This window comes from Leguminivora glycinivorella, chromosome 13, assembly GCF_023078275.1.
Source record: "Leguminivora glycinivorella isolate SPB_JAAS2020 chromosome 13, LegGlyc_1.1, whole genome shotgun sequence".
In the NCBI taxonomy this organism is placed as follows: domain Eukaryota; kingdom Metazoa; phylum Arthropoda; class Insecta; order Lepidoptera; family Tortricidae; genus Leguminivora; species Leguminivora glycinivorella.
The window spans coordinates 8,021,384-8,044,398 of NC_062983.1; the positions used below are offsets into that span (position 1 = coordinate 8,021,384).

The 23,015-nt window shown below is 38.3% G+C and overlaps 1 protein-coding gene across 1 annotated transcript in view; it reads left to right on the top strand.

The window, feature by feature from the left end:
• LOC125232709 overlaps positions 1-23,015 on the top strand; it is an 83,390-nt gene that overhangs the window by 54,871 nt on the left and 5,504 nt on the right. The window contains exon 6 of the mRNA XM_048138469.1: positions 878-962. Coding sequence (XP_047994426.1) covers positions 878-962 — 85 coding nt within the window. The remainder of the gene's footprint in view (positions 1-877; positions 963-23,015) is intronic.

Sequence of the window (23,015 nt, forward strand, 5' to 3'; positions counted from 1 at the left end):
TGAGCTTATGGGCCTCAGTCAATCTGAAGAATGTCCTATAATATTTATATTTATTTATTTATTTATATTTATATGAAGACTAAATTTATTACCTATAATATCATATCAAAAGGACTTCTAGCTAAATTTTAGTCCATTATCTGCCGCTCAACATGTTCAAATATTTTTTATAAGCCTAGGCAAGACGACAATCTTAAATAGATATAATTATAATACTCAAACGAATAACAAAATTGTAACTCAAAATTGGTCACTTTTTCTTTGTATATGACATAATAATTTCAAGTTTTTACTTTTACTTATAACAGTAGTTGTGACTACTTAAAAACTACAAATTAAAATATTTTCTATGATTTTTTTTCCTTAGAGGGTTATTGAAAGTGTTAAGACCCCACCCCGGTTTGAATACCGGCGGTGTGGAGTGACCTTTACCCCATCATTAGGATAATAAGAGAGATGATTTGACGACTGAAGAGATTAGCCACGGATACATTACCTTTTCGTGGCTACTTTATTTTAACGAAAATGCAAATTGATGTCTCAACGAAATAAGCACCTAAACTGCTACATAAGATGTAAAAACGTTGATACTCTTTTTAGTTGATAGTAAAACGTCGACTGGTCTGGCTCCGTAGCTGAATGGCGTTTCTACGACGCGAAACGAAAACGAAACGCCGTGAAAGGTAGTCTGACTCTCTCGCGCCAATACGCAAGAGCGATAGAGATATATCTACGAGCGTTTCGTTTCGTGAGCGTTTGTGCATTCGGCTACGCGCGCTGGATTAGTGGATGATTATGCCTGCCTCCTAAGCCGATGGTCCCGGGTTGGATTCCCCGTACGGACATTAATAATTTCAGCTGATGTTTTTGATTCTAGTTGCCGCCGCCGCCACACATCGAGCTAGTTATGTCCATGCCCTACCTTCGCACCGCCTTCAAGAAACCTACGGTTAGAGTAAGACGTAAGTATTCTTCAATAATAATTACCTTAGCATATTCCAATAGTGAAACATTTGAGGACTATAATGTAAAAAAAAAGAGTTTTATGTATGGAGTGTCAAGGAATACTTACAAAAACAACTCATCATCCTCCTTGCGCTATCCCGGCATTTGCCATAGCTCATGGAAACCTAGGATCCGCTTTGACAACTAATCCCAAGATTTGGCGTAGGCACTTTTACGAAAGCGACTACCAGCTGACCTTCCAACCTGAAGGGTAAATATCTATCAGACCTTATTGGAATTCTCTAGACCTTATTGGTTTTTTTCTCACGATGTTTTCCTTCACCGAAAAGCGACTAGCAAATATCAAATGACATTTCGCACATAAATTCCGAAAAACTCATTGGTGCGAGCCGGGGTTCGAACCCGCGACCTCCTCGTTCCGGAACGAAAGTCGCACGTACTTACCGCTAGGCTACCAGCGCTTATACTTACAAAAAATAATTACAAATAAACAACTTGAAAACAGAACCGTCATGTTAGATGGTTACGGTTCCCAGGTTGTTGCACTTTTTGCACCACCATGGGTCATGTGTAGTTTATGTAGGGTAGCGATAGGTAATTTCTACGGAGGTGGTGCAACCCGGCCCCCATAGTTAACATAAAATATAATAGAAAATTGTATTATACAACTTATACAAGCAAAACGACCTCCACTAACTAAAATGCGCTTACTATAAACTACATTAAACATTATTGTCTGTAGGCGTAATAGTACACTACGATACAAGTACGTAAAAAAGGAAGTTCGAAACGAGTGGCGATAAATTAAAACACGACCGAAGGCACGAATTTCCTTTTCGCACGAGTATCGTACGACGTTTTTCAGTACAGATGGCCCTCCGAAGTTTCGACCTGACATATAATGAACCACTTTTCGCACTAGTGTGTAAAAAAAAGACCATCTGTACTGAAAAATATATTTGGCTTTCCTCTGTAAGGGATTAAAGAAGCATCTGGCTACTGTACGCCATTATTGTGACAAATGCCTCGCAAAAGGCAAAATTGCGCTATTTAGCAACTTTAGCAAGAATAAATGCCAAATTTGGCACACTGAAGCGACTCAACATACAGTTCAGTGCCCAATTAGTATAGCGTATTTATTTTCCGGAGAAAATCAAAGAGAAAAACTTAAACGAAATAATAAATTACCTTTTTGAAATCATTGATTCGTGACGTTGATAATCCATTTTTCGAATGAAACAAGCTGTTTTGTCGCAAACGCTTACTCAGTAATCGCCTCTAAACAATTATGAACAGGGACATCTGTTACGGAAAAATACTTATAGTATTTTAGGCAGTAACGTACAGTACCATCTAGAATTAATATCTAATACGAGCAATACTTAAATACCACTACCAGTGCTGCTTAACTTCAAACTTGGATATAATTATACGTTATACATTCTGCTATAACGTTGATTATCTTTCAGATAATAGTATATTTTTGTATATAATCAACCTTATAGAAGAATGGATTTACCCAAGTTTGAAGTTAGGCTACACAAATTCAGAGCCCAAGATTAGGTATAAGAGCGTTTTCGCACTACGTCCGATCCGAATCCGTGAATATAAGATCCGTAATAGTCGCTGAACTATTGGGTTGGTATGGTTACTTTACGCAATACTTCATCCGATCTCCGTGATCCGATTTTATTTCCGTTATTCTTCTGATCTAGTGCGTAAACTACCATACAAATAGTTCTACTGCTATGACGGTTCTTATTTTTAACCGCCTTCCAAATCTCAAAGGAAGGGGTTATCAAGTCGTCTGTATGTTTTTTTTTTTTTTTAATGTTTGTTCCTCGATATCTCCGTCGTTACTAGACCGATTTTGAAATTTTTTTTTTTATTGAATGTATATATGCATACAGATTGGTCCCATTTTTCTCAGAACCCAGTTCTGATGATGGGATCCTGGACTTCCTGGAGAAATCGAGGGAACTCCTCAAATCTGAAAGGCATACATATGGTGATTTTTGTGTTTTTAAAGGAACAGCATGCATTTACGTACGGAACAGTGACATTTGGTGCAGTGGAACTCCTGATGATGGTCAGAATGGAACTCCTCAAATCTGAACGGCACACTTATAGTGACTTTGGTATTTTTATAAGAACAGCATGCACTTACGTCCAGAACAGTGATATTTGGTGCAGTGGAATTGCTGATGATGGTCAGAACGGAACTCCTCAAATCTGAACGGCACACTTATAGTGACTTTGGTATTTTTATAAGAACAGCATGCACTTACGTCCAGAACAGTGACATTTGGTGCAGTGGAACTGCTGTTGAAGAGTGAGCCGCCCCTGGTTAGAGTTCCGTTCTGATAATCATTCTCATCTGTAAGTACTTCAGAATCATCCAGATTTCAAAATTGGTTCAGAAATGACGGAGATATCGAATAACAAACATTAAAAAATATACAGACGAATTGATAACATAATCCAACATTTGAAAGTATTTATCACCAGAACCCCAAAGGAAGGCGGTTTTTTTTTTCTTAAAAATTATTACGGATACGGTTTGGGTCCGGATTTGGTTTGGATTAGATTCGGATCGGATGTAGTACGAAACTGCTCTTAGTAGGTAGGTAAAAAGCCTAGAACGTGAAAACACTGAGCACTTCAATGAACGAGTAAATATATAAAACTTATCCATACTTCCATTCTAATCCATACTAACATTATAAATGGGAAAGTGTGTGTGTCTGTTTGTCCGTCTTTCACGGCAAAACGGAGCGACGAATTTACGGGATTTTTTAAGTAGAGATAGTTGAAGGGATAGAGAGTGACATAGGCTACTTTTTGTCTCTTTCTGACGCGAGCGAAGCTGCGGGTAAAAGCTAGTATTATAAATGGGAAAGTGTGTGTGTCTGTTTGTTTGTCCGTCCTTCAAGGCAAAACGGAGCGACGAATTCACGTGATTTTTTAAGTGGAGATAGTTGAAGGGATGGAAAGTGACATAGGCTACTTTTTGTATCTTTCTAATGCGATCGAAGCCGCGGGCAAAAGCTAGTTAGATGATATAATTGACTTATGACATTGATGACACACGTCTTTGGAGTTGTAAAAGATCTCTAACATATTAAGATTGAGGTCATACTTATACTGGTTCTAAAACAAGAGTTAGAAAAATACACGAACGACGGGCAAGGACGGATCGATCCCTCTCACATTAATCAACGAGCACAAATCGGAAAAATCCTGACAAGAAAATTTAACTTTAATTTCCAACTGATAAGAGTTCAAATTGAAAAGCGGAGTTGGGCGTCCTGTCGCCATTTTATTTTCATCACGTTCCTTTGGTGATGGGTTTGACTTTGGAGTCTGATATTGGAAGTGGAAAATTGCTAGGTGAAGTGTCTAATTTAATACTAATAAATCCTTCATTGAAATAGAACGAAGAGTGATTAAGTTTTTTTTTGGAGCTGACTTGATGACGGCTTGGAATTTAAGAAATGTTTAGGCCAGCAAATTCCACTTATTTATTCAGGTTATTTTTTATTTCGGTTGAATTTGATATACATGTAGCTGAAATGCTAGTTTACATTTTACACTTAAGTAAAGAAAGTGGAGTAGTAGAGCAGTTTGAGACTAAAATTTGTCTCATGGGTACGTCCGTATTTAGGTTGTATGCTTGTGAGCATATATGTGTCTCTTGTCTCATTTGTCCATAGTTAATAACGTATTTTGCCTAAGGTATCGACTGGGGGACAATTGTAACTGATCCATTTTTTCCATGTTTTACATTATTAAACAGAGTGTCCACCAGTTATACAGAGTGGGGCCTGTAACAAAGGCGAAGAATTGAACTGTAGGCTATTCTCCTTATACTGATCAACATTTGTTCAGTGACTTTTAAAAATTATGAAGTCTTTAAATTTTTAATTTTTCATACAAAATAAATATTAGCTTCAATGTACGCCATTATTGTTGTCATTGACGTTGTCTGTCACACTTTAGACTTAACAGAATTCGCAATACATTACCTCTTAGAAAAAACTTTCAAGGGTGATAAAAATCAAAATACAAGTTATTTTTAAAAGTCGCCGAACAAATGTTGATCAGTATAAGGAGAATAGCCTAGAGTTCAATTCTTCGCCTTTGTTACAGGCCCCATTCTGTATATGGCACGCGTGTTTAGTGGATGCATGTGGAACTCAACTTAATAGTGTAATAATGGAAAAAAATGGATCAGTTAAAATTGCCCCCAGTCGATATTTGCCCCGTCCCCCGTCCCTCCCTGTACCTTATTCATTTTTAATCTTATCGTAGACTCAGGACTGATAAATATTTGGCTAAAGGCTAATGTTGTGTAAAGATTATTTAGATATTCTCCAGTAAACCAGGATTTAAATATTTCATCAAACTTGCTTTCATCTCTACGGATTGGGAAGTATCGGATTTATATTTCGACGAGAGTAGGTGTACGTCCTACTTAAGCTAGGGGCTTATGATGACGTCGACGGCTTATATGCTATTGGTCTGCTAGTTTATTACTTTATATTCTGGGTAATATTGCGAAAAACTGAAATATTACTATTTTGCCGTGTACATTTTTAATATTATTAATCTAGTGTATTGCGTTGAGTTATTATTTATTTAGAAGGGACGTGACATACGGGCTCCATTTCTGAAACTAGTCAAAATTCTGAAAAGTTTATATGAGATTTTAGTCTCGAAATGTAATCAGTACGATAGTACTCTTTATTATACTGTGACCTAGGTATCGTAACTTGTCCAACAATTTCGGTGCAGCATGGCAGAAATAGAGGAATTCATACCTACACGTGTTTTCTCGGTAGATAAATCAATTAAGGCTCATTTTACCCTTATTATTCCTTCGGACATATATATCTATACTAATATTATGAATGGGAAAGTGTGTGTGTCTGTTTGTTTGTGCGTCTTTCACCAAGACGGAGCGACGAATTGACGTTTTTTTAATCATATACTACTTTTTGTCTCTTTCTAACTCCCCACTTTCCTAAAATGGGGGGGCCCGGGGGGAGTTTGTATAGCGCATTCCGCAATTTTAGAATTTAACGCGACCGAAGCCGCGGGCAAAGGCTAGTGTATATATTTCTTTAACGCGACAATGCTGCACCGAAATTCCTGGAAAAGGTACGATTTCTGGCAGGCAATCATGGTCGCGTGTGGTGCGCATGGACCATGATTGCCTGCTGGTGATCAGGTATACACTGTTAAAATCATTCGATTTCCTCATGTTACACCGTCACACCTCGGACGCTGGCGATCAAATATATGAACGATGCGCATTCCTAGCACACAGTCCAAGCTCGTGTAGGTGAACGCGTACTATGCTTGTATGAGTGAGATATGACAGGTCGACTGTTCGCGTTTTTGACAGGCGGTAACTGTGAGACGAGAGCGGGTGAGGCACTTTCAGCGGGGAGCGGGAGTGGTCATACTGTACGATATTACTCTTTATTATACTGTGACACCGTGTATAGAAAATTAATTCACAAAGAAACCTTTTATCATTGTTTCATAGCTTATTACTCATCTCAGCTTAATTGCAGAAAGTAAAGTGCCCAATGCTCGGGATTTGGGATGGAGGCGAGACAATATTTTAAATATTTGAGTGACCCGAACAGAGGAGCTTGCTTAAGGCGCAGTCTAATACAATTGAATCGAAATAAATTTTATTCATATACACACACAAAATATACAATTAAGGTCAATATGAATAAGTCTGTCATAAGGAGAAGTTTGTCTGGCCTTCACATTTTTGCCTTTTTACTTATCTGTCTGTCTTGCCAGTTCATATTTTGCCTACTTGCTACTCACAACTAGTGGTAAACATATTGAACCCTCAATAAACACAGATCATTGGTTTAAACAGGCCAAATGGGAAGGCCAGACACACTTTTCTTTATAACACACTACCTGTGTTGACCTTACTATATAAGTACCAAACATAAAGGAAAAATTGTTGAAAAAGGTGTGATATGCTGCTGGCGATTTCCAGCGCTGATCTTTTGAATACGAGACCATTCCAATACATACCATAAGGCCTCGTACATGTATACAGATGAGTTAATAGTGCAAGCTCCAGGGGGATGTTCGTTTGCAAAAATAGCGCACCTCATTCTGGCTCATGATATATATATATTGCCTAGATCCCAGACATCCTATAAACAGATGTTGCCAACCAGTTTGGTGGTCCCCCTTCCCCCAGCCCGGCAATTAAAGAAAGCACACATACACACACACACACACATACAATCACGCCTGTATCCCATAAAGGGGTAGGCAGAGCACATGAACTACTCAAGTTTCAGTGCCACTCTTGGCAAAAAGGGGTTGAAAGAAAACGAAAATTGTGACATTGCAGTGACAGGTTGCCAGGCTCTCGCCTACGCCACAATTTAACCCGTATCCCACAGTCGACTTCTACGACACCCACGGGAAGAAAGGGGGTGGTGAAATTCTTAACCCGTCACCACACGGGCGGGTAAAGAAAGCATACAAAGATTAAAAAAAAACATCAACCATGCCGTGTGGGATATCAAATGAAAGGGCTTCTTGAGTAGTTCACGAATATATAGCATACTATAACATTTCTTACACTTATATATCAGAAGTCAGAATAGGTGCGCTATTTTTGCAAACGAACATCCCCTTGTAGCCTCATCTATAAGCAGCATCTGTGATACATACATACATACATACAATCACGCCTGTATCCCATAAAGGGGTAGGCAGAACACATGAAACTACTAAAGCTTCAATGCCACTCTTGGCAAATAAGGGGTTGAAAGAAAACGAAACTGTGACATTGCAGGGACAGGTTGCCAGCCTCTCGCCTACGCCACAATTTAACCCATATCCCATAGTCGCCTTCTACGACACCCACGGGAAGAAAGGGGGTGGTGAAATTCTTAACCCGTCACCACACAGGCAAGTGAAATTATTGAAATTGTTGCAAGTGAAATTATTAATTAGACTCCGAAGGCGAGCCTCATCGTGCCCTACTGCTCGTTTCCATGCCAAGTTTTGGGACCAGGAGCTATCATGGGTTTCGACTTCTTGAAAGGCTGTCCTCCATTCAACGCGATTTGCTGCATACATACCATACTATGATATAGCTACACATACAGACGAAATGAAAATTCATTACACAACTTTATCCAAGTCAAGTGAGACGTGAGATAAGGATCAAAACCATCAGTACCGGCAGCTTTTGTATGGGCGTAATAAGGGTTTAGGTACTTTTATGTAAAACTTTTGTCAGAAGGTCTTCCTAAAAATTTCGACGTCGAAATCACTTGCTGGTGCCCTCATTTGTCGGTGCCTATTCGATATTTACCATTTCATCTGTATATTTGTATTTGTATTTATTCCAATTGATCTCATCAATAGGTTCTTCACACCAAGCGCTTGAAATCTAATTGCTGATCACTAAAAGAACTATTTACTTCATTAAATTTACCAACTTTTCCATGCAATTATATCTTGATACAATTTTCGAATAAACTGAATTAGAAATGGTTGCCCTAGGAGACGTCAACGACCTATCGCTAAGACAAGTTCTAGACTAATTATTGAGAATATTTTGTGAACAGGTCACTCTATGATGTGACATTTATGTGCAGAAAATAGTACATTACATCAGAGGCCAGGAAAATGAGGATTTCCGGCCAAGTGGATATATAGGGATACGAGGCCGGGAATCCGTTTTCACCCGTTTTCACGCCGAGGCATGTATAGTGCTTTTCTCAAACATACAATGAAATAAAAAAAAATGCTCTAAAGGACAATATTTTTTTCTCAAACATGCAATGAAATATTGTCTTTACGTTCCTTAAAATGGGCTGGGAAGTATCGCTTTTTGGGCGCAACAACTCGAGAGGACTGTAAAGGGATTTCATATTATTTTTCAGGCCTAGGCCTGCAAAGTAACTTTTTTTTATAAAATATTGTCCTTTAGAGCATTTTTTATTTATTTCATTGTATGTTTGAGAAAAGCACTATACATGCCTCGGCGTGAAAACGGATTCCCGGCCTCGTATCCCTATCCGGCCTCATATTTTCCCTCCTAAAATCCTCATTTTCCCGGCCTCTGATGTAATGTACTAATAAAAAAAAGTTACTTTGCAGGCCTAGGCCTAAAAAATAATATGAAATCCCTTTACAGTCCTCTCGAGTTGTTGCGCCCAAAAAGCGATACTTCCCAGCCCATTTTAAGGAACGTAAAGACAATATTTCATTGCATGTTTGAGAAAAAATGTTTTACAGGGAGGCAAAGTTGTTGTTTAACCGCACGTGCCAATATTGAAAGCAAAAAGATGGTTCGAGAAGTGGATCTTGAGCGTCGTGAGGGTTTCAAGGCGCGAAATTTTTACACCACACCAACACGAAAAAAATACAAATACCATCATTAATAGGCAAAATCTTACATCCCGCTTAATCGAGTTAAACGTTTATGAAGTCTTTTTCGTCTTGTTGATAAAATGCAATTTTGCTATCCGTTTTCGAACAATCAAGAGAGCATATACCAGTTGGTGTGGTAAAAAAACCTTATCTGTCCAAGATAAAACCTTAAAGAAAGCCGTGTTTCAAAGTCCTTGGACAAGCAGCGCGCCTTAAAAGCGATTCGTGTACCTTTTACATAATGAAAGGGAATTAGATGAGGCCGGGAAGATGTGTTAAATGAATTCATAATTAGGACGCGATAACGGACATCTCGAGATTGCTTTCGCAGACTCGGCTCCTTTTACAGTTAGTGCAAAATTGTGTATCGAAAAAATCATCCCATAAATATGGTACTACTACGCTCTTATTACACCGGACTAAGATGCTAATGGGACATATTTTTAACCCCCGACGCAATGTCGCGGTCGGGGGTTTTTTTTTTTTTTTTTTGTGGAGTAAGATGTGTTCACCTATATTTTTACACTTGACTGTACAAGCCTTTATTTGGGTCCTTTCTTGTAAGAAAAAGTACAGTAAGCTGCAAAAATGAATAACGAATTCATCAATGAAATCTTTCATTATTTCTCCATGCAATTTCTCAGCTAACGTACATCATCATTTTATCTTTGTAGTATTTTTTTAATAAGCAGAAACATGTGCTAACTAATCCCAAATTTTATTACAATTTTAACATATAGGTATCTTAAGTACCTATCTAATCAAATCAAATAATGTGAGTTAAATTTTCAAAATTGAGGTTACTTCAAAAAATTTCATCATGTGTCGAAAGAAAGTAAATGACTGTGACTTATAAACTTTACTTTGACAATAATCCTATAAACTCCATTCTCTCTGTTCATACTAATAATATATGTTACCCGTCGACCCGTTCTATGAATACATTATTAACAAACTCTATTTTCGTCTAAAACAAAACCCCCAAATAGAATAATACACCTGACTATCAACAACTCAATAACAGAATTACCCTCCTAACTAGGGTTGGCAGAACCCCGAGAATATCATAAATATATGTAAATTTGTTGTAACGCTTATCAAGGTGCCTATTAGCCAAAATCACGATCGCTTACGCTTCGAAAATGCTCGTAGCTAGCTGTCCCTGTCCTCTTTTGTAGTGGCGCGACAGAGCCAGACTGCGTTACAATTGCCACGTATCACCAAAGATTGTCACTTTGGCTAGGCCGGCAGGTTGCGCAAAATGAATCCTTGCATAAATTTGTCCTAAACGCCAGGACAATGCCTCCATATTCATCAAACGCACGACCTGTCCTTAGCTTATTGGCTGTCCGGGTACACAAGTATTTGGAACTAACTTTTGCACGCAACTTTGTCTAAGTACATAGAATTACCGGAATTGTGGGGGTATCATACTGGACAACACATCAGAACTAGGGTTGCAAATAGAAAAAAACCAAATGTTTTTTTTTTTTTTTTCAGAATTATGTTAAAAAACCAAGCACCATGGTTTTTTTTTTTCTAAATATGGTTTTTTTTCAGATGATCAAATAATACGACAATAACGGTTTTTCGTGATTTGTAACGTTTCAATAACAATAAAGTTTATTTTAATTCGATAAACATTCAGTATGCAAACATTTATTGGGGAATCCCCGATGCGGCGTGGAGCGTGGAGAGGCTGTGGTGATGCCAACAGTAAATAGCGACAACTACTAACTACAGATTGTGTAAATGTCAAAAATTGTTTATAAATATATTTTGATTGTTTATAAAACCAGAAATTAAAGTTATTAAATTAAATTCGTTTAATAGTAAACATAAAGTCTAAAAAACCATAATAGTATTAACGGTTTTGCAAATTTTGAGATTTCGTCCTTTAGAAAAAAAACATACTCCAGAAAAAAAACTGTTTTTTTTCACGTTTTTTTTCATGTTTTTTTTTCAAGCCAGAAAAAAAACTGTTTTTTTTGCAACCCTAATCAGAACATTCAATCGTGATTGACGAGAACTTTCAACGAAACACGATGTTCTCAGGGTCTTTCTTCTTAACCTAATAGCGTTTTCCTAGCCTAGCGCCAGGGTCCGCTTTCCTGCTGGCTTCTCCACTTTGCCCAGTTTTCGGAATCCTCAGGTGCGAGATTGTTCTCTTGCATTTCCGCTGTCGCGATGTCCAGCCAGCTTCTTACGGCCCAGGCACGACATTGGTCTAAGCGCGACAGCGGTGAGCGGCAGCCATACGTGCGAATGAAAAGTCCCATCGCTGTGTCCCGCTCCAATGTATGGCCGCCGCTCACCGCTGTCGCGCTTAGACCAATGTTGTGGCTGGACCGTTAGACCTACTGCGGCCGCGTGAGCAAGGGGCCTTGAACAGTGAGGCTGAGGCCTATGTTCATAACAGCAGTTAGGGCGTTTAACATTATCCGATCCGATATCGAATGTAGGACCGATATCCCATACATTTAAGCTGCCATCTTTATGTTTGCTATTGATATTCTTCCTATATCCGATATCGGATCGGATAATGTGAAAACGCACAATTAGACCCAGGAACTGCTAGTGTCGTCATCTCATCTTTTCCCATTCGTTATCTCCTGAAAATTGATTGACAGCTTCATTTTCAATATCACACAGCAATCAAAAATACCTCCTATTTCTGCCCTTCAAGAAATGGCTTCTAGGATAGAAACGGCCCTATGTACTTTCCTAATACTCAAACTATCTCGATAATAAAGAAGCAGAAAGAGGTAAATCATAGACAGACAGACAATCGGAGTTCCTAACGCACTAATATTTGAAAGGATCAATAAGGATTAAACAGCTATGACAATAATAGAGATTAGGTGAAATATTATTGAACCATTATGAATTATTGGATAGCAGGAATCTGTAGCGGAACTATTTATTAGCCGGCGTAGCTGAATGGCAATCGTCGACGCCAGACGCCGACAGAAATGCAGTCTGGCTCTGTCGCGCCAATACGCAAGAGCGATTGATATAGATAGCTTTTTAGGGTTCCGTAGTCAACTAGGAACCCTTATAGTTTCGCCATGTCTGTCTGTCCGTCCGTCCGTCCGTCCGTCCGTCCGTCCGCGGATAATCTCAGAACTAGATTTGCAAAAATAAAAAATGGAAAAAAATGTTTTATTAGGTCTGGATCGTTTTTTGATAATATTAATATTTTCGGAAATAATCGCTGTCGCCCCCCCCTCTAACTTTTGAACCATATGTTTAAAAAATATGAAAAAAATCACAAAAGCTTTAAAAGAGCGATTGAGTTTTTGATAGATAGCTTTTCTTGGCCGGTTTTTTATTAATAGCCTCTTTTAGTGTCCCACTGCTGGGCAAAGGCACAGTATAAGGATATATCAGTTTTCCCAGTTAATCTCCCCAACTCTTTTTTGGTCTGGCAGCGGCTATGCGCGGGTCGTTACCATTTTGTCCCAAGGTCACGCAGGGTTGTACAACGTTACTATAATCGACTTCATTTGGCAATGTACAGTTGTTGTAAATCTAATGGGTACTATTAACTGTAAGTAGGTTTTAGTATAACAATACCACGTCATGACACCACATTAGTCAGTATTGAAGATACAAAAAATCATTATAAATATATTACTATCATTTACGCGCAATAGTAGATTGTGTAACAATAATTGCAAACTGCGTTAATTTAAGTGTTCATTTTATATGTTTTCTCTAAATACAGCTGAATCCATCACAATAAAAAAAAGATTCGTTTGAACTAGAAACGTAGGTACCTACTGTCCTACTCGTATTAGTAACTGTGTATGGCGCTATGCTAGTACCAACGCTCTTTCTACCTTTTTATCTAATAAAGATTCAAGTACGTATTTGTTTCTTAAATACTGACGAAATCATATTTACATAAAATGTTTGAATAGATGTTTGCACAATATTTAAGTAGGTACCAAACTTTCGAGCTAGATAGATCGCAGCATCTACCTAAATGTCGTTACAGATAAATCCTTATTGATTTTAATGTGTCATTCTAGCTTTAAATCTCACTTTTACGCCATTTACGTAAGCAATAATGTACCTAACACTGCAAATATATAACAACCACTTACTTTTCTGGGTGTCTAGGAATTCTAAAGAATGACATTTCCGCATTTTGAGAACTTTCCATACACCCATAAACACTACAGTAACGAAAATATGTCTTCGGTGCTGACGTCATTTTCTCCCGAACTCAACACGTCAACACAGCGCGCAAACGCGGCCCCGACTGTCCAGCCCAATAATCACCAGTTTCGCATGTTTTCGCCGCATGCGAGGGGAGGGAGGGGGACACACCGCGCGGCGTGAAGTTTGTAAGAAGAGTTATTACTGGTTTTATACTGTGGCAAAGGCCTCCCCACGTTTTCTCCCACAGAGAACCTCCTATAGAGTGCCAATATTGTAAATTTTGTGCGAGCTACAAATCACCAGTGCTTGGGGCGCGAGGAGCGGGAGGGGAATGTGTTTAGCGCGCTGCGATTGGTCGTTTCAAGGACGGCAGGCAGTCGCGCCAGATGAAAAGGGAGTCGCGTATATAGCCAGTGTAAGTTGAACTGTGCCGGCTCTGAATAAATTATAAATATGACTTATTTGTGGAATGTAAAACCGTCTGTTTTTAAATTTGATCTTCTTGTTACCTTTCCATACCATTTCACACTACAGGTGGACATCTTTAAGGCATCAAAATACACTTTTTCAATTTTTTTATTGCGAAAAACACGAGCTGCTTTCGGGTCGGTTACTTGGTCGTTACTGATACTGATCGGGCACGGCGAGCGCCCGCGCTTATATCATGGCAAATACAAGTAAGGCTGGTGACCGCGAGTCGTCTTGTAATGGATGTTTATAGGGGTTGGTCTGTGTTTTTTCCACACGACCCTGTTGTCAGCGTTTTCCCACCAGTTTATGTCGAGGTAAGTTTTGAATAACTCATTTTTGCTCTGCCTTTCGAACCCACGACCTGCAATACAAGCTAAAATTGAAATATTTCTACATATCTCAGTATCATCAAACTATTTGTCCCACCTTTCCGGTGCTACATATATAGATGCTACGAAACAGATATTATCGTGAACGTTTGTGCATTTGTTACATACGCAGGTGTTCCATTCCATTTGGATATTAATTTATTGTTAAGGTAATAAATATCACATGTAGTTTTAGGACTTTTCGGCAACTGGTAATCATGAAATAAGTATAATAAGTTGAGCTATTATTTAATGGGATTAGTGAGATATGGGTTCAATCGTGGCGTGGGCAAACTGGGTAATATATATTACCTACTTATGCAAAATTTATTAGTCACAATAAGCTGAATTTGTAAAATTTGAATAGGCCGTCAAAGTTCAGAACTTATAATGCATAAGCTATGTCCGTCGCTAGGCTGTGGCCACACTTTGAGCGAGCGTATATTACTGGTACTATTGATCGATTGAAATGTTTTTTTTTCTACTTGTCGACTGTAATCTGTCAATTAGGACACCACAGACTAAACTAAGTATAAGTGCTAACTTTTCAGTGTTGGTGTTTATGGCTCTTTTGCCTTAGCCCGCCGGACAAATTATAAGAAATAAGTGTTGTGTGTACAGTACATTATACTATAATGTACTGTACACACAACACTTATTTCCTAATTATCGTTTTACTATAATGATTATAGTAAAACGATAATTAGGAAATTTAGCAAAAAGCTTTGAATCAGAACACAGCCTTAGCGTCATTTGGCGACTGTTGATGAGGGCGGCCATTTTTATTTAAAGCCGTCCCTTATTGACCTCTCCCCCCTCCCCTTCCCCCAGCCTAATAACGTATTTTTTACAATACATGTACACTATATTATTAAAAGTAGGATTAGAGAGCTCTGGGTGCTATAATGGCGACGATACGATACAGGTCAATTCTCCATACAAACGCTATCGACTATTTCCTCCCTGGTTTTTGAAGATAGAGCAATGATTTATTTCAACACAGATTATTATTATTTTTATCTGAGTCGGACCGTTTTTATTTTTTTTTGCTATTTTTATTTTAAAAGACGCTAGAGCCAATCAAAAATTTCTAAACCGGGCTTTTTCAATATGGCTCAAAAAAAGGTGTGATACTCAAGATCGGTAACAATTAGCCAAAAGATCTAAACGGTCCGACACAGATTATTTCATTGTTATTCAGATTCTCAACACTTCGTTCCGTTTAAATAAGTTTTGAAGGAGGAAACAGTCGAGAGCGCGGAATTTTTTCGCAATATCTTTTAACTGAGTTGTTCTTTCGATAAATCTAGTTAATAACACTAGTATATTTAACTGAAATTCCCAAATTTAAAGGGGGACTCCTTTCCATTTTTATAGCAGTTTCGCTCCCGTAGCGTCTTATTGACGACCAGGGTGCGTAGCCGAATGGCACAAACGCTCACGAAACGCTCACGAAACGAAACGCTAGTAGATATCTATCCCTATCGCTCTTGCGTATTGGCGCGACAGAGCCGGACTACGTTTCGTTTTCGTTTGGCGTCGGAGAAATGCCATTCGGCTACGGGGCCTGTCTGGACTAGCGCGTAGTGATCCTGCCTGCTAAGCCAGGGTTCCGGATCGTAATCCCGGTGTGATGAGCACAGATATGTGACGTTATCTGGGTAAAGGGACCTTATTGTCGATGGCGCTTACGTCCCGCGGCGTCGTATTTGTATATATGAACATCGCTCATAACGCCGTAAGTAGGTACCATCGACAATAAGCTAACCAGATAACCAGATATCCCTTTACCCAGATAACGTCACATATCATATCCTGAGTCATGGATGTTTTCTCTGTCTGTTCCTGACGCCGTGGGCGTTGCGTGGGTGGAAGCATGAGACGCGACGGCGACGGTCGCGCGACGGTCGCGCGACGGTCGTGCGACCGTCGCCGTCGCGTCTCATACTTCCATATCGATAAGGTTTGATTTCGTATGCGTCGCATCGCCGTCGCGCGACCATCGCGCGACCGTCGCCCACGCAAGCCACGGCGTTAGTCATTGATGTATCATTTTCTAAGTAACCACATCACAAACCTTCTTAAGCTTACCATGGGAGTCAGTCAATCTGTATAAAAATGTCACGATATTTCTCAAATAAATAAGTATAATATTAATTTATTTGAGGAATATTGTGAATTAATTTTAAATAATGTCGCTTCTTTTCGCCATCAATATACGCCACAACATTCCCATCTTCACTGCAGTCCTCAACTTTGCTTTTCAATCTTCCGTCCGAGATGAAATAAGCATATATTATATGAATAGTCACCCATTCCTCTGATTATTACGTAAGAAAGCTTTTATCAAAAAAGACATTTAATAACAATTTAGGAAGTAACAAATATTCACAATCCATGAACCACAACATATTACTTACTATGGATATGTCAGCATTATCGTAATGGTTCCGCAGAGTTGTGAGCGGTCCGGCCCGCCGGTCCAGCCTAACGTTAATCTTTGACGCCAGACGTCGATCGAAACGCATTCTGGCTCTGTCGTGCCAATACAGAAGAGCGATAGAGATAGCTAGCTATGATAACGATATTATCCGTTTCTGTATTTGGCTACGCCCTGTTTGCCCACAACAATGCTTTCGAAAAGCAGAATGGACGCTTAATAAATTTATGAGGCCCAGGGGGACGCGGGAGTGTTATCCCGGTTGCGTGTGTTAGTTATATAATAAAAATAAAGCTATATGGTATGGATTATTGAAAGATGTTAAATGATAAATAAAAATAAAATTGTTTATTATTGGTTTTATTGAAAATAAACATATGGGTATGTTTTTAAATTCGTATAACTGTATTTGTACCACCTTTGTACATAAAAACATTATCAATATTAACAACATGTCAAACATATATACACCTGGTTCAACACAAATCAAAATAACGTAAACAAAGTAAATATATGGATATTCTTTAAAATAGTCCGATGGAAAGAGGATATAACAAAAACCAGGTTTATACACCTTAATTTATAAAATGTCTCAATAAGCAGAATTATATTAACACTAAGCAATATTTGAATATTATTATTTTCTTTACTAAGCAATCCATCCATACTTCCATACTATCCATACTTCCATCCATACTAATCCATACTATCCATACTTCCATACTATCCATACTATCCATACTATACTAATATTATAAATGCGAAAGTAACTCTGTCTGTCTGTCTGTCTGTCTGTCTGTCTGTCTGTCTGTCTGTCTGTCTGTCTGTCTGTCTGTCTGTCTGTCTGTTACGCTTTCCCGCTTAAACCACGCAGCCGATTTTGATGAAATTTGGAACAGACAATCTTTAGACCCTGAGACAGAACATAGGCTACTTTTTATTTCGAAAAAAAGGGATGAAGGGGTTGAAAAAGAGGTTGAAAGTTTGTATGGGTTTTCTTAATTTTAAAAGATAAAACCATGAAACTTTATATTTTAGCACTTGATAAGAAATCATTAAACATATATTTAAAGTCACATACAGGTCGAACGCGATTTTTTAACATTATTTTTACCTTTAAAATAAACATGGTGGGAAATAAACAATAACTAAAAGCGGGTAGATTATATTTATTTGTCTACCCCGAACATTTATATAAATTAATATCGGGTAGTTTTGTGTTGTTTACATCTCCGGTGACATTTTGCTTGGACGTCAGTCTTCCGCGACCACGGCCAGTGCAACCTGGCCGAAACGTTGGGAAAAAAGGTAAAAATAATGTTAATTAATCGCGTTCGACCTGTATGTGACTTTAAATATGTGTACAAAGCGCGAGAACTTAAAGTGTTATATAATTAAATATCTTGATAAGGGATAAGGATAGGGATAGGGATAGCGATAGGGATAGCGATAGCGATAGGGATAGCGATAGGGATAGGGATAGGGATAGCGATAGCGATAGCGTTAGCGTTAGCGATAGCGTTAGCGATAGCGATAGCGATAGCGATAGGGATACGGATACGGATACGGATACGGATATGGATACGGATAATATGGGTATCGTTAGAGGGATACGGATAATCGGTCGGCGGTCTCTTACAATCAATGTGCTCTAAAACGATCGTTGTTTGCTTGCTTGAAGATTACGTTTGCGATAAGTATAAGCAAAATGTAAAAAATTGTAAGGGATAATAGAAAAAAGTACTTTTTACCCACCGATCATAGTGTCGAAATACGGGCTATGTGAGATGTTTATAAAGGTTTCCCCAGCGTATATAGAATTACCTACGCTGTGGTCGATGTGTAATATTTCTACAATCATTGCAAGCAAAAGTATTATGTGCAATCGAAATAATCGCAGATAAATAGACCTGCAGAGAAACCTAAGGATCCAAATGAAAATCTTAATGAATACTTTTATTACGCGGGCGAAGCCGCGGGTAAAAGCTAGTAAACCAATATGTGAACAAATAGCAAAGTAATCCATACTAATATTATAAATGCGAAAGTAACTCTGTCTGTCTGTCTGTCTGTCTGTCTGTCTGTCTGTCTGTCTGTCTGTCTGTCTGTCTGTTACGCTTTCCCGCTTAAACCACGCAACCGATTTTGATGAAATTTGGAACAGACAATCTTTAGACCCTGAGACAGAACATAGGCTACTTTTTATTTCGAAAAAAAGGGATGAAGGGGTTGAAAAAGAGGTTGAAAGTTTGTATGGGATTTCTTAATTTTAAATGATAAAACCATGAAACTTTATATTTTAGCACTTGATATGAAATCATTAAACATATATTTAAAGTCACATACAGGTCGAACGCGATTAATTAACATTATTTTTACCTTTAAAATAAACATGGTGGGAAATAAACATTAACTAAAAGCGGGTAGATTATATTTATTTGTCTACCCCGAACATTTATATAAATTAATATCGGGTAGTTTTGTGTTGTTTACATCTCCGGTGACATTTTGCTGGGACGTCAGTCTTCCGCGACCACGGCCAGTGCAACCTGGCCGAAACGTTGGGAAAAAAGGTAAAAATAATGTTAATTAATCGCGTTCGACCTGTATGTGACTTTAAATATGTGTACAAAGCGCGAGAACTTAAAGTGTTATATCATTAAACATCTTGATAAGGGATAGGGATAGGGATAGGGATAGCGATAGGGATAGCGATAGGGAAAGCGATAGGGATAGCGATAGGGATAGCGATAGGGATAGCGATAGGGATAGCGATAGCGATAGCGATAGCGATAGCGATAGCGATAGCGATACGGATACGGATAATATGGGTATCGTTAGCGGAATACGGATAATCGGTCGGCGGTCTCTTACAATCAATGTGCTCTAAGACGATCGTTGTTTGCTTGCTTGAAGATTACGTTTGCGATAAGTATAAGCAAAATGTAAAAAATTGTAAGGGATAATAGAAAAAAGTACTTTTTACCCACCGATCATAGTGTCGAAATACGGGCTATGTGGGATGTATATAAAGGTTTCCCCAGCGTATATAGAATTACCTACGCTGTGGTCGATGTGTAATATTTCTACAATCATTGCAAGCAAAAGTATTATGTGCAATCGAAATAATCGCAGATAAATATACCTACAGAGAAACCTACGGTCCCTACGGATTCAAATGAAAATCTTAATGAATACTTTTATTACGCGGGCGAAGCCGCGGGTAAAAGCTAGTATCTACTATAAAAATAATTTCATTTCATTTAAATCACAGCAATATAGAAAACAATAAAATGAAGCATGATCGTACCTCTTGTTGTCTTGTCGCTTAACCAGAACAAAAACTGTCTGACAACTGAGCTACCTGGCCTTTTAAAGCATTTAGAACAAAGGGCAACTATGCTAGTATGACCAGTTATCATCGTTATCAGTTAACCATCTTTTAAATAAATGGACAATACATTATGATCACAATTATCATCTTTAGGAAACTTCAAATCACATAAGATATTTGTTTTCTTAGATTACATTACAGTAAAATACAATTAAATTATAGATAGGAATAATAAACACTAAACTGAAACATCAACGTCCAAGTAACCAAATTGTGATACTAATAATGAGGGTAGTTTACAATTCTGAAATGTTACTATGACACAATCTTTAAACATAATGAGGTTTTATAAATCTGTAAGTACAGTATTTGTTTGTATTGTATTGTATTATATTAGATAGAAAGCTATTGCAAATATAATCTATCACGTGAATAGCACATGTCGCGAGGTTGAACCTGTTTGTGTGGTATTACCTACATCTCTTGTGATAATTTATCTTGAGAAATGCTCGATATGGCGCATATGCACAGACACTACTAGACACATACGTATATGGTGTTTTGTGATGTTATGTGTGTAAATAATTCTCTGTTGTTGATCTGTATTTGTGTGTGTCTTTTATGTATTATTTTGCCATGAATAAAAATATTTCTATTTCTATATGCAAGCTACATACTTACGATACGTATATGCATATTATATGCTGTATATGCACATACGTAGGTATATGTAAGATCATGGCCAAGTGGCCAACCATATTCACGTAAAATACCAAGCTCTTATTTCTGCACAGTGCATTCCGAAGCTTCAGAAACTCTAAATTTTAATAGTCAAATTATATGGCTTTGCCGTTTCGTTATTACAAGAGCAGGTGCCGTAGCCGAATGGCATTTCTGCGACGCGAAACGAAAACGAAACGCCGCGAAAGGTAGTCTGGCTCTGTCGCGCCAATCCGCACGAGCGATAGAGATAGATATCTACGAGCGTTTCGTTTCGTGAGCGTTTGTGCCATTCGGCTACGTACCCTTTACACTAGAATTGAAAATGTCTGCAAGCTAGTAAAAAAAGCAGCAAGTTCTTCAACATTACAATATACTTACCTCTATTTATTTTATTAACCCCCGACGCAAAAACGACGGGGTGTTATAAGTTTGACGTGTCTGTCTGTCTGTCTGTCGGTCTGTCTGTCTGTCTGTCGGTCTGTCTGTCTGTCTGCCTGTTTGTCTGTCTGTGTGTGTGTCTGTCTGTGGCATCGTAGCTCCCGAACGGATAAACCGATTTGGATTTAGTTTTTTATGTCTGAAAGCTGAGTTAGTCGGGAGTGTTCTTAGGCATGTTTCATGAAAATCGGTCTACTATGTCGCGATCGGTGGTTTTTTCAAAAATTTAATTTTGTGGTTATGAATAATGAAGTATTAAATAAATAAATTACATGAACTGAATACCTGTATATGAACTAACGTCGGGCTCTCGATATTTACTTCGTACCTACATCTCGTGTAGGCAATGGTAACTGGCTGAGTGGTCTTAATATACTTAAATAAGTTTACACAATATGTCTATGTCTTCGTTAATTCGAGGGTCAATCCCTCCGAGGCGCTATAGTGTTGTAAAATTGGAGAGTTCATTTCAGGATGGCCGTAGGTTTTGATTAGGTTAGGTTACTTTTTCTAATCTGTAGCGCACATGGAGCTGAATAGATGCGACGTAGATGTATATATGCTCACACTCATCTTCTAAGATACGTGTGAGAAATGTGATTTTGGAAACAGAATTAAGTGGGTAATTGATCGGTCATTCGAAAAGTGATGTTTCTTTAGAATATCTTCATACTTAAATTATAAATAGGAAAGTATGTGAATCTGTTTGCTTGTCCGTCTTTTACGGCAAGACGGGAGCGACGAATTGATGTGGAGATGAGGAGATGTGAGATAAGGCTACTTTTTGTCTCTTACAACCCTGTCCCTAAAATAGGGACTGGATGTTTGAATGGAGAATCCAGCAATTTTCCAATATAAAGAGGTACCTAATACCTATATTATATCACTTTTTAACCGCCTTCCAAATCTCAAGGGAAGGGGTTCTCAATTCGTCTGTATTTTTTTTTTTTAATGTTTGTTCCTCGATATCTCCGTCGTTACTGGACTGATTTTGAAAATTGTTTTTTTGATTGAATGTATATGCATACAGATTGGTCCCATTTTTCTCAGAACCCAGTTCTGGTGGTGGGATCCTGGAAAAATCGAGGGAACTCCTCAAATCTGAAAGGCATACATATGGTGATTTTTGTGTTTTTAAAGGAACAGCATGCATTTACGTACGGAACAGTGACATTTGGTGCAGTGGAAATCCTGATGATGGTCAGAATGGAACTCCTCAAATCTGAACGGCACACTTATAGTGACTTTGGTATTTTTATAAGAACAGCATACACTTACGTCCAGAATAGTGACATTTGGTGCAGTGGAACTGCTGATGATGGTCAGAACGGAACTCCTCAAATCTGAACGGCACACTTCTAGTGACTTTGGTATTTTTATAAGAACAGCATGCACTTACGTCCAGAACAGTGACATTTGGTGCAGTGGAACTGCTGATGAAGAGTGAGCCGCCCCTGGTTAGAGTTCCGTTCTGATAATCATTCTCATCTGTAAGTCAGAATCATCCAAATTTCAAAATTGGATCAGAAATGACGGAGATATCGAATAACAAATATTAAAAAATATACAGACGAATTGATAACATAATCCAACACTTGAAAGTATTTATCACCAGAACCCCAAAGGAAGGCGGTTTTTTTTTCTTAAAAATTATGTATTATTGATATGTCAAATC